General features: G+C 35.9%; 1 protein-coding gene across 1 annotated transcript in view; it reads right to left on the bottom strand.

The window, feature by feature from the left end:
• Positions 1–351: 351 nt before the first annotated feature.
• The window catches only part of noc2l (NOC2-like nucleolar associated transcriptional repressor), a 40454-nt gene continuing 26882 nt past the window's right edge, over positions 352–13923 (bottom strand). The window contains exons 16-19 of the mRNA XM_058763068.1: positions 8947–9060; positions 7773–7905; positions 929–1036; positions 352–747 (exon numbers count right to left, since the gene is read on the bottom strand). Coding sequence (XP_058619051.1) covers positions 617–747; positions 929–1036; positions 7773–7905; positions 8947–9060 — 486 coding nt within the window. The 3' untranslated portion in view covers positions 352–616. The remainder of the gene's footprint in view (positions 748–928; positions 1037–7772; positions 7906–8946; positions 9061–13923) is intronic.

Here is a 13923-nt window from a genome sequence, read left to right as displayed (position 1 = left end):
GCACCACTAGAGCTGTGTGGAGTGCTGGCAGCTTAAACGCTGCTTTAAAACATTTAGAAAAAGCCAAGCGGTTTCAGAAAGTGACGCGAAAGCACTGAAGGGGAGAGATGTTTTGGCGAGAGAACAGACTGCTCTCTGTTTTCGTCTCTTCCTCTCTCTCCACCTGGGCAGCACAGCCTGGCAGTGGATGATACGAGCGTTTGGCAGCCTGGTGCTCAGGGCCGACCCCGTGCCTCCACCTCCCGCCTCTGGCCTGCCCATTCACCACCTCCAAACACAAGCAGTGCCCTCGGCACAATGCAACATCTCCAAATACTGAGCTGAAAAAGACAGCCTTTAGTAGTTTTAAAATGAAGTTCAGATTTTTTAATAAGGTCTTTTTAATTTGACAACCTTACGAAATGTTAGATTCATTTGTTTTGTTTCACACTTTATAAAATACAATGGTGCAAAAAAAACAAAAAACAACATTACTACAACAGGGGCTGTACATGGCTCTTAAAGGAACAATTCACTGAAATATATTTGATTTTTTGGTGAGCTATTGCTTTAATAACAGTATAAATCATGTTTGGATGTGAAATAGAAATGTTGTCCCTCTGATGTAACACTGAGTTTAGTCCTGATCAGAGAGCTCCAGGTCCTCAACCATATCTTCATCTCCTTCAGCCACCTCCTTCAGCTCTGTGTTCAACATCTTCTTTGGTGCTTTGCCTTTAGAAGACGAGGGCTTCTTCTGGTCACCATCTGAGACAATGATAAAAATGGGGAAAAGATAAATGGCATGCTACCTACAGTTAAAGTGGTTGAAAAATATGAGCAGAATTGTGTTGAAAACATATACAGAAGATTTTATATTTTCAAAGTCTTAGTAAATATCTAACCCTAAACTAAGCCAATCCTAGCTCATTACAGAAACATATGGTACCTGAATTATCCTCCTCCAAGTCATCTACATCCTCTTCATTATCATCATCGCTCAGGTCTGAGAGGTCCTCAAGGCCTTCATCGTCCTCATCAGAGTCACCCTTATCCTCTGTAAAAAAAAAAAATTAAAATAAAATAAATAAATAAATAAATTCAGAATGTCTTCAGAACAATATTCATTTGTATTCATTCATTCCGAAGGTCACAAGCTCTAATCTAATTGGTCTTACAAGTGATCTTACTAATACTGAGGTAAGGTGAACAGGCATTTTAAAGTCAACATGAAATCAAAATTCACTGGTGCATGGCTAATCCAAAGAAATATGTTTGACTTTATTTATAAAAAAAAAAAAAAAAAAAAAGTGTAATTTTTGATGAACAATTATCAGTTCTTAAATCCCAAGATCAATATTTTAGACAGGGTTGGGTATCGTTTTTTTTTTTTTCAATACCGGGGCCAAATCGATGCTTTTAAAACTGTATCGGTGCCTAAACCAATACTTAAAAATAATACAAATAAATAAAATTGACCAATTAATAATTGGATTGGCCATTAGCACTAAACACATGATGTCTTTTTCATTCATACTGGATGCCAGAGGGCGCCCTCGCACAAAAAAATCCACATATCCAGTCACAGAAGTAGCAGAACTTTAATTTTAAGATAATTTTAGCTTTAGGCATTTTAATTTAAGAATGTTTAGTTTAGCTAGTTAATGGCAGGCTACCTGCTGCCGTCAGAGCAAGTGTAATTTCTGCATTCACGCACTCCTCGGATGCTCTCATTTCCCGAGTTGTGCTTTTAAGTTGGAATGTGAAAACAGCACGCTCGCATTACTACAAAGATTTGTTGGACTTGTATTCGAGCTTTCCGACTTGAGTTCACGTGCATTTTCTCAGTCGGGAAATTATTTTTCACACGAGGTGCCGGTGATGATGCTTCTTACGTTAGTTTTGGAGAAACAAGTACAAATATTTCAATCGATCGCTCAGGCATGGCACCGAAATCTCCGTTCTGATTCGGTTCTAGTACATACCGGTTACATAGGTACCGGTGCCATATTGGTACCGGGTTTCGGTACCCAACCCTAATTTTAGACTATGTTTTTTTCAGTTGTTTTCAGTTCTCAAAACACGTCTTCCACCTTATAATTTAAAAATTCAATCAATAAATGTTATTTTGACACTCTTTTAATGTGGTGTTAAAGACTGCTTTATCTGCCTCAGTTTAAGTGGCACATGAACTGATCATCACTTTCTTTTCATTAAATAAACATGAATGAACAAAAATAAATATTTAAGAGAAAATATATTTAGAAAAGATACAGAACAACTTATTGAAATGTATCATGGTCGATGTAATCGCTCAAGCAACCGACAAATAAAACAGCTTATAAATAAATGTCACAATGTTACGGTTACCTTAGTAAAGCCCTTTAATGTCCATAAGCTTGACAGTTAGCTAGAAAAAAAAAGAACTCTAAAGAGGAGCATTCTATTAAATAAGTGCAGTATATTACATATTCATTATATTTATACTTTACCTGTTAGTGATGTCTTTATTATTTAATGTATGTTTAAATAAATCTGTCATGTTATTACAAACACTGTTTAAATGTTTATATTTCAACAGCAAATATAAGTAGAAACATAATTATATCACTAAAAAGTTAAGAACATTAAAAACTGCCTTATTTGCTATTTAAATGTTTGCATTCAACTCAGATTTTATTTGAGTGTAGATTTTGTTTTATTGAGTAAACTAATGTTATTTTCAGTTTTGGTTTTGCTGAATTAAAAGTTTAATTTTGGCATTTCAGCCTCTATTTAAAATATAAAGACTTGGTCTGCCGCTAAAATGTATTTTGACTTGTTATATTTACTTTTCACTAAGTGAATACTCATAGTTATAACGTTACAATGTTACATTTAACTTTTAAGACAATCTATACACATGAACTCCCATTAAACACACTCAACAGAAAGAGCTTGCTTGATTCTAGTGGAAGAGTTCGTCTAGAGACTAGACTACACCACAGCTGACCTACCCATGCTGCTCACGCATAGGTTACTATTTACATGACAAAAATAGAGGCTAGCTTCTGACTGCAATTTAGCCTTGTTAATCCAGAGGTGTGTGTGGGAGTGTCTCGTGCTCTCTGAAGAGGACGGGGTTGAAATCCCTGAGCTTTGAAGTGGGATTTGATTAGATGCTGCCTGGGAGGTGAATGGCAGCACAGACACCTCCCCAGCCAGGCACCCTCCACCCTAATTACCCAGCACACACTGGAGCCAGCCAGAGGGGGGAGCCGAGCTTAACACCAGGCGCACACCTTGCTGCTGAGAGGAGCCTCATGCATCTTAATATAACCGGTGACCGACTGACCGGAGAGTTCAGAGAGGGTACAGAAAGTCCACCAGGAGCACGAGGCAAAGACTTTAATGACTGCCTGTGGGGTGATCAATACAGTGAAAATGTAAGAGGGGAGAAAAAAATAAAAAATAAAAATAAAATTCAAAAGACACAATCTACATGTTGCTCTCAGCTCTGAAAACAGCCATGACACAGAAACACTGAAGATGAGGGTGTTTACAAAATCTCCACTTTAAGATGGAGAAAGCTCAAGCCAAGTTTTTGACAACGTTGAAGGCATTAAACGATCTGGCACACTGCAGAGACAACAAAATAACAAACACGACTCAAGAATATTAACGGGCCAAAAGCAGACCAAACCAGCAAGTAGTGAAACACACCAAAACTTAAGAGACTTACAAACTAGAAGTTGGGAAAAGTCATCAGACTACTTCAAAATAGTGACAAACGGATACAGCACATTAATTGGACAATACTGGGCCAACCTGAGTTTATGCCAATGAGAATATCAACTTGTCAATAATTCAAATGATGGAAACTTGATATTAAGTTTGAATCAAAAATCAAAATTATGAACCTTTTGCAAAATGTTTCTGCCTTTTTCTTTAATTAATTTTAAAAGTGAACAGAATCAATGATTGGGGTCAGTGAGATTTTTAAACGTTGCAAGACCTCTGTTATGCTCACAAAGGCGATATTTATTTGATCAAAGATACAGTAAAAATTGATTTTGTTAAATATGAATAACTTTAGTTTTTAAGATACCCTAAATAAATCTTTAATTTGAATAATTATTTAAAGTTGATATGATTCTTTAGGGTCTTAATTAAAAGCCTATAGCATACTTTGGTTAAAAGTTCTCAATGGTAGTGTAAAAAACTTTTTTTTTTACCCTGTCAAAATCAGCTCTGTTTTCATCAAGCCGTTTTTTGGTCCATGTTGCTTTAAATGCTAATGACTCAGCTGACCCCGCCCATCTCTTCTGTGGGGTGACGAGCAGTACTGTTTACCATAGACATACATATCTATGCTGTTTACTTTAGCCTCCAAACTGGCTAACTACTTGATTACCAAAATAATCATTAGTTACAGCACTAGATTAGTTAAAATATTTCTAAATACAACTGCATTGCTTTACTTTTTGTAATTAAAAGACAAATATTTCATCATTGAAAATTTCTTAAAAATAGTATTAAAATATTGGGTCCCACTTTATATCAGGTGGCCTTAACTACTATGTACTTACATTTAAATTAATTATTTGGTACAATGCACTTATTGTGCACATACATGTTTTTACATTGTACTTATATATTTTTAAAATACCTATATGTAGTTACATCTGTAAGTAATTTCTGTAATTACATTTATAATTACACTGTTGACCCATCCCTTACACCAAACCTGTCCCTAACCTTACCCATATCCCACCTCAATAGCAGCAAAAGTGTTTTGCAATACAATATGAACACAATAAGTACATTGTGCATATTTTTTGAAGTAAGTACATAGTAGTTAAGGCCACCTAATATAAAGTGTGACCAAATATGGTCCTCTTTCTACTGAACCAAGTATCTGTATTTTGTCTCATCTCGTGAGCTAAGTGTATTGTCACACCCCTAGTGTCGATAAGCGGTGATATAGCTCATAATTTTCCATGTGTATGATACAGCTTTCATTCTTCAGGTCAACCAAATATTCATGAAAAAAAAAATCAATTTGAATATGGAAAGCACTAACGTTGCCATAGTATTCTTTCAAATGTTAAAGTTTCTAATGTTAAATTTGAAAGAATTTTAATATATTGAAATTTATTCATGTGATGGCAAAGCTGTCTTATTCCAGTCTTCGGTGTCACATGATCCATCAGAAATCATTCTAACATGCAGATTTGGTGCACAAGAAATATTTCTTATTATTATCTATGCTGAAAACAGTTGTGCTGATCAATAATTTTCTGAAAACCATGATACAAATTTTTCAGGTCTGATTGATGAATAAAAATGTTAAAAAGAACAGCATTTACTTGAAATATTTTTTTGTAACTATTTATTTAATGTACTTTACTGAACAAAAGTAGTAATGTCTTTAAAAAAACAAAACGATTCTTTGAATTTCTTCGATTTGTTTTAATTAGCAAAATTAAATGTGCAAAAGGATATATATATATATATATATCATATCCTCAAACTCCAAACAAACTCCAGCACAACCAGTCGTAGTCAGATCTTGTAATAGCCAGTTCAGGGTACGGATATGCAAATATGTGAATGCACAATGACTTTATAAATAAGTCTCTTCCTTCCACTTCCACCCTTTCCTACCCTCTTTCTCACTACAGCGACGACTCTTAGGGTCACACCAGCCGCTTATACTAAATCTCTGCCATGTGACCGCCATAAAACCAACTGCAGAAGTGAAAATGTCTTAATCAAAAGTGTCGAAAAGTGAAATATATTTGTTGGTTTGGTAAAGGAGTAAAACAGAACAACAAATCAACAACAAAAAAAAGAGCTTTCTGTTTGACAATATGCAACAGAGACCACAAATTAATATATTAGAGGTCATGTGACTGTATTCCTCGGGTCTAAGCGCTGGAGGTATGGGGCCAGTTAAGCCGTGTGGTGAAGGAGCGGCCACTAACATCTTTCCAAGCAAATGTTTTGAATTACAAACCCCCACTGGGATCCAAGTATGCAAAAAAAAAGCTTCCTGTAAGAGAGAACAGAGTAAGAGAGAGCGAGAGACAGACAGAATGAGAGAGAGATTTGTAGGGACTCCACACAATGAGCACCAGATGTAATATAAAAAATAAAAATAAAAAAAGCCCTTCCTCTCGCCTCCCACCTCCATGGGACTTTTTCTGCGGCTGTCGGCTCATGGGCGGGAGGAGTGGGAGAGTGTGGCATGTGTCCGACACATGACCCAGCACACAACTCCAGATATAGAGTTAAAGAGGAGAGGCAAGTGCACGTCTGACAGCTGACCTGCCCTCCACCGAGATCCATTCACAGAGAGAGACAGAACACGAGCGAGCGATATTAGGCTCACACATCTGAAATATATTTATTTTGTGTTAGTTAATCGTTATATAATTGTTCTTTGTTTTTGAAATATGTAATACAGTTTCCTGCTTCCACGGAAATGCTTCTAAATATTAAAATGTCAATTGTAAAGATTTAAAAAATCTAATTTAAAATTTTCAAAGCCAACATGAAACCAAAATGATTTGCACATATTATTGGAATATATAATGAATATTTATCTTTATAATCTTTCAACAAAATGTTTAACCTTGCTCTAACTCTAAAAAAAAAACCATTCCCTTCAGTTGACATCAAGCCCTCTTATTTTTCAGCTCCTCCCCTTTAATCCTGTCATATAGAGACCACTTTTACAATCAGTTTAATAAAGTTCCTTACAATTTTTCTGCATAAAATGTGCTTAATTTACTAACCCTAAGGCATACAAGATGCAAATTAGTTTTTTCATTAGAACAGATTTGGAAAAGTCGAGCATTACATCACTTGCCCATCAGTGGATCCTTTGCAGTGAATGGGTGCCATCAGAACGAGTTAAAACAGCTGATAAAAATATTGCAATAATCCACAAGTAATGCAAGTAATTCACAAGCTGCATGTTTGTAATAAATCAATAGACAAATTAAGATGCTCTTTTTTAATTTCAAAATGTTGCTTTTGGCTAAAATATGAGTCCTCTATCCATAATATAATTTTTTTTCCATTGAAAAAGTGTGCTTGTCTGAATCAGGAGAGAAAAATGCATGGATCAAGCACCACTTACAAGCCAAAACAGTTATAAACAAATATTTCGGTGAATTTTGATGTAAGAGGACAACAGGGGATGGACTTTTTCACTGGAGGAAGCATTATCATGGACTCGTGTCCATAGGCGACAGGTTAAAGTTAAAATGTCTTAATGGCAGATTTGTTTCTTACAAACACAAATCTTTTCACTTCACAATGAGTTAACTGATAGACTGGTGTTGTGGGAATTACTTACCAACTGTTTGAACTTTCATTCTAACGGCACACATTCACTGCAGAGGAACCATTGGAGAGCTAGTGATGTAATGCTAAATTTGACCAAATCTGTTCCGATGAACAAACAAACTCATTTACATCTTGTTTGGCATGAGAGAAAATTTCCAACACATTTCAGTTTTGGGTGAACTATTCCTTTAAGCATTACAACAAAACAGAGATAAAATAAAGCTGCACTTCAATAGATCGGTTGGGTTTAAATTTTCTGTGTTTCAGAACCCAACTCTGAGATGAGAATCTTCTGACAGTGCAGTGCAATGGACTACAGCCTCCCAGTGACAAAGAAAGGCATTACAGGAAAACAAAACTCTAGGAATCTTTCCTATTGCACATTAAACATGTATTTGTATGGTATATGCATTAGTTGCAATACAGGAACTGGGCAATATATTAACATGAAGCCTTACCTTTGGATTTGAACAGGTCGTCGTCATCATCGTCGTCACTATCTGACTCAAAAAGCCCCTTGAACTCCTTCTTGTCTGCTTTCTTTTCTTCAGCCTTCTTGCGTTTGATCTCAGGGAGATTCAAGTCCTCCATCTAAATTAAAAAGCGATGGGAAAGAAAAAAAAGATCTTTAAATACTGTCATTAATCAAAACTGGCAAAAACATAAAACACTTCATACGTAACATTAATGAGAATATAATGCTGATGAAATGCTTGTTTTCATTTCAGATTTAGTTGTACACTAAATCTGGTTGAATGGAAGTGGAAGTGTTTTTTTTTTCTAGTTGATGTACAATGAGCTATTCTTTGAGTTTCCTTCCATCTCATTAACATCAGATGTCAAAAAATGAGTCACTGATGAGACTGGGTATTCAACCCCTTTCATCTATATATCTATATCTATATCTATCTATATATATATATATATATATATATATATCTTAATACTACAAAGGATTCAAATTAATAATATAATATAACATAATATAATATAATACAAAAATAATTTAGAAAACAAAAAGCCACAAAAAATAATAAAGTTATATTATTCTCTCCTAAAAACATAATGGGACATGTGTGTGTGTGTGTGTGTGTTGATGGAGGAAGTGGCAGAGGCAGTAGAGGCAGGAGGGAGGCAGTGGTAATCAGATCTGAGCGTGGGGACTTGGTGGATCAAAGCCTGGGACGCAGCCCTGAGCGCTATAATACTCTTCCTGTAGCACTAGCCCTGCCGCCTCCTCCGCCAATCTGCCGCTTCCTAGACGCCAACACTCCGCCTGGTGTCATCTCCATTATCTCCCTATGGACACGCTCCAGCTCCACACACATACACGAACACACACAGTAGGTGCTTTCACAGAACCAGCACTACAGTTTTCACAAAGATGATCACATCTGTGCATTTAATATAAGACTAGCATTAAAATAGCATTTGGGTAAACAGCCATCTCGATATATATTTATAATCCAAAAAATGAGATTCTTTCTGAAGATCAAACCATAGCATTATAATGACACTTTCAATGAAAAAAAAAAAAATTGAGGACCTGTCTAAATCCAACTTCCTGTGAAAGGTGTGGTTTGGATTATTTGAGTCTAATGGTAACCGTGGATGTGGTTTTGGCATTTTTACCCTTTCTTTTCCAGAGATCTCCAGCTGAATCTCCTTTTCACGAAGTTTCTTCCACTGGCTGTAATATTTAGTGAGTGGAGTGCCTTCCTCTGCTACCTGCTTCTCCCAGGCCGCCTGTAAACACACCAAAATAAACACAACGAATGCTACTGCATGTTCACCAATAGGAGAGCTAAACAAAAGGGATCTCAATACACATTCTCAACAAAATAAAGCCATAAAGTTACTCAAAAAGTACAATTGTTCGACATCATGTGTACACACAGGCCTGCTCTGTTATTTTGAATCAATACCCCCCCAAAACACACACACACCAGCAAGTCTGGAACATCTCAGAAAACAAAGATTGTAAGATCTATCACTATACTCTAAAGTGTATTAATGAAGCATCAGGCCAATCGTAGTGGACCAAGAAGCGACCCTTGGTGCACACCTTTTCTCTGAAACAGCAAAAATAAGTGGCTAATAGAAGGATAAAGGGGCAGGGGAGGGTGTAAGAGAGTGCCAGCTTTTCCTTAAAGGTCTTTGTGGATGATATTGATCAGGTAAAATGAGATTAGTTGACCTCCAAATTCAATAGACCGTAATAAATCTCAACTTCAGTCTACAGTTAGCTAAACTTATTTATAACAATTTGCAGTGGTTTGTAGAATAGTGAAAATGATCAAAGCTAGAAAAGGGGCGCAATATGCTCCTTCCTTGATGCAACAGACCCAAACAAAGCTAACAGATGTGTACATGACCAGCGAGGATGAGCTCCCTGGCAAACTGGGGGCTTCATCCTTTGAAGCATCTGTTCAACTACTGCTGTGCACATTCTGGAAGGAAATCCTGATGCGATCACTCAGCACTATGGTGCTAAGGCTAAAATTAACAGCAAGAAATTACAACGCAATGTTTAGGCCATTTCAATGGTTGGTATACATGCACATTGAGCTTTGGTGTCAAGCAGCTGAGATCATTTCAAGTTTAAGAGTGCTGATTTTTTCATATAACCAATATAATTACTATAAATAATAAGCAAATAATTGAAATAAAACTAAAATTTTAACTAAATGAAAATGAGAAATGAAACAAGTTTAACCTGAAGCATTAAAATTACTAACTGAAATAAAACTTGAATTAAAATAAATAACCATTTAGAAATATGTAAATTAAAAAAAAAATTAAAAAATTTAAAAAAAATGAACATTTAAAATCTAAAAATAAAAGTTAATTCAAAATATGAATTAATAAAACAACACTAGGTATTTAGGAATATATTTATTTAACCTCTGTGTGAAGTGTTAGGGTTAGTATTAGAGCTGATGGAGGCACTGGTACAACCCATAGAGACAGATATTTGTTTGTTGGACTGATCTGTGGGGCATGCGGCTTTATGCAGCTGTGCTGGCGGCAGTGCCGGGTGAGAAGTTTGCCATGCCACCCTTGTTACTAAAGGACATCTTTCCCGCTGGCCAGAGCCCAGCGACAGACGCACCCCGGCGTGGTGCCATGCTGTCTGCATGCTCTGCCCTGCTGCATCTCTCCCTACGGCTCAACATTACACAGAGGAGAGACACAGACCCTTCCACCCCTCCTTCATTTCAGTCTTAAACGGCCTTAAATATTTATCAGAAGCACGAGTCAGTCCAGAGACAGCAAGGGGCGGGGAGGAGAGATGAACGGGCTGTGCGTCGGCAGGGGTGACAAATGAGAGCGGAGATGGAGATGAATGGAGCCGAGATCTCGCCCCAGAGAGGAAGCAACTTCTCACCTTCTCTCACAACCTTCACCCCTGCCGTCCCCTCATTTTTTTCTTCCCACCAATTTCATCATTATCAGCCCAGTCAGCACCAGGGTTATTACTGTTAACTGAAACTGCTATAAAGACAAAAATTTGCATTAAAAAAAAAGAAAGAAAATGAATTATAAATGCACACTACAATATGGTCAACAACTAAGCAGAATTCTAAAGAAAATTAATGATATATTTTTAATTAAACTAATATATATATATGCACAATCAAACAGAAAGGAGGCCATCTGATTGATATAGAAAACAACCAACACAGTTCACTTTCTGTATACAACGTTTAGAAATCTTAATTCTAGAATTTTGAAATGGGTGACAATAATAATAATAATTATTATTATTACTATTAGTATTAATATTTATTAGTAGTAGTAATAAACAATAGGGATGCACCGGTATCGGGCCCGATACTGAGCTCCTGTACCCGTACTCGTAAAAATGCCCCTATACTAAACGCCGATACCACACAGCATGTGATAAGTGCCATATTCAGACAAAGAAACACCGACAACAGAACAACAGGCAGCAGAATTGACTTATTAGAGATTAAGAATGTCTACGAAGTATATGTATGCAATGAATATTTAACGCCTGTATAGCTGTTGAGCGCGAGCTGATAAGCAAAGCACGCTGAGTGGATTGAGCGCGCAGATGCGCGAGCTTGTCGAGTTCTCACAGACATCACTGGAAAGTTTGTAGTTCGGTCGGATATTTCAAAAACAAGTAAGTAAAACAATGCACAAGTTACTTAACGATAGGGAGAGGGAGATAGAGAGAGATCATTTCTGTTGTGTGATCTTTATTGATATTCGCTCACTTAGCACGCATCATTTGGATTAAAACTAAATCGTAAATATAAGACCATTTAAATAGGGGCATTCACTATAAACATCATTTATTTTCAACCTTATGCATACACGACTTTCTGGCGAAAGTGAAACTAAAAGCCTGCGTGAAATGCGCTAGGCTATACTGTTGTCCCTCTCATTCTGCACCAGTACAAATACTTGCGCGCGTTGCGCGTTTTGCTTGCTTCATGAGTGTTTCTGCATTATATGAGTGGCTTTGGAAAATAAATCGCAGCACGTTTCAGATGAAAAAACGCGACTTTATCTCTGTACAGTTAGGAGATTTATAAGGAGTGGTTCCCTGCATTAGTACAGCAAAACGCGTGATTACAGTAACAAGCCGCTGCAATGGAGCAGCTCTAATGCTATTAAATAAAAGATGATGTACCATAGAGCAAAGTAACAAAAACTTGTAAAATACATGTTAATGGGTATAATTAAGTGTGAAAATAACCGAAGTATATGGTCAAACCAAAAATTATTCAGACACCACATATAATTTTTGATTTTTTTTTTTGAGTGCAGCACACTATAGTTCATTTATGTAAGTGATGATAGCAAAATAAACTGTGACATATTATACCCAAAAATTCTTCATTCAGTGGACAACCAGTAAAATTGATATAAATTTGGGACCAAAAATTATTCAGTCTGGGAAGTCTGTGAAAAAAAAAAAAAAAACTGAAGTTCAGGTTTGCATGAACCTGGTTTACAGCATGCCCAGGAGACTAAAGGCTGTTATTAAGACTGACAAGGTATTGATAGTTGTGTAAATATTGTCATACTAACAGCTGTCAGTAATTTAACAGTAATTTTTGGTTGATTGTAATCCAGTACATACCGTTCTATCAAAGTTATCTGACATTATCAAACTGAATTTGTTCTGACACAATTTAACTCTTTTCTAAACTATAACGAATAAACTTTGATAATGTTTATGTTATTGTTATTAAATGTTGAAGGTGTCTGAATAAATTTTGGTTTGACTGTATCTATTTGATAAATGAAGTTAACCAACTAACATTATACATAATCTTTTGGTTTCTGTACCCAATATTTAAAAAAAATGTACAAATGCAATGAAAATCGGTATCGGTACCGCAAGTACCAAAAATAAGAGTATCGGTATTGGGCTAGTACTGGAAAAAGTGGTATCGGTGCATCCCTAATAAACAATATTATATTATATTATATTATATTATATTATATATATATATATATATATATATATATATATATATATATATATATATATATATATATATATATATATATATATATATATATATATAAAATGATATAAATATATAAACATGAATTACCTATTTATAAAATTATTCATATATAAAATCCAATATACATTTTCAATTATATAACTAAATGTGACCCTGGACCACAAACAAGTCATAAGTCGCACGGGCATATTTGTAGTAATATCCAACAATACATTGTTTGGGTCAAAATATTTTTCTTTTATGCCAAAAATCATTAGGACATTAAAGATCATGTTCCATGAAGTTATTTTGTAAATTTCTTACCGTAAATCAAAACTTAGTTTTCAATTAGTAATATGCATTGCTAAGTACTTCATTGGACAACTTTAAGGCAATTTTCTCAATATTTTGATTTTTTTTGCACCCTCAGATTACAGATTGTTGTCTCTTGGCCAAATATTGTCTGATCCTAACAAACCATACATCAATGAAAAGCTTATTTTATTCATTTATATGTATAAATCTCAATTTCAAAAAGATTGACCCTTATGACTGGTTTTGTGGTCCAGGATCACAAATATGGATAAAACAATACTGAAACTAAATAAATTAAAAATAAATTCTAAAAAAACTTTTTTGTTTGTTTTTTACACCAGCACTAATTAAAAGTAAACTAAAAAGAAAACAAAACTAATAAAACGGTGAAATGTTCTGTAAATACAATAATCCTGTTCAGCGAGCACAAAGTCTGCTACTGGATTGATGTTACCAGACGCTCGCAGACGAAGCACTTAACGTCTGCTCGTCCTCCTCTGAGTCTCTCGCTGAGAGAAACGGCATTAGAAAGCTTTCCGCTCCATTACTTTCATTTGATCTCACATCCGCCACCGACCCTGCGTCAGGCTACGGTCGTAATAGCATTCCATGCCACGATGGCCGTGTGTGTCTGTCTGAGGACCTGTGACTGCACTTCCTGACCTCCAGGTGGTGTGGTCAACTAGGCTCCAGGCCAACCGCCACATGCTGTTTTCAACTGACCACAGCAACACACACTCAGATGTGTTCACACGTAAACACGCAGGGCTCTGAACACACAAACACAGACGAAGACTGTGGGTGA

The sequence above is a fragment of the Onychostoma macrolepis genome, chromosome 23, assembly GCF_012432095.1.
Source record: "Onychostoma macrolepis isolate SWU-2019 chromosome 23, ASM1243209v1, whole genome shotgun sequence".
NCBI lineage: Eukaryota > Metazoa > Chordata > Actinopteri > Cypriniformes > Cyprinidae > Onychostoma > Onychostoma macrolepis.
Note: the sequence above shows the minus strand (reverse complement) of the source record. Positions and strands in the feature narration are given on the sequence as shown.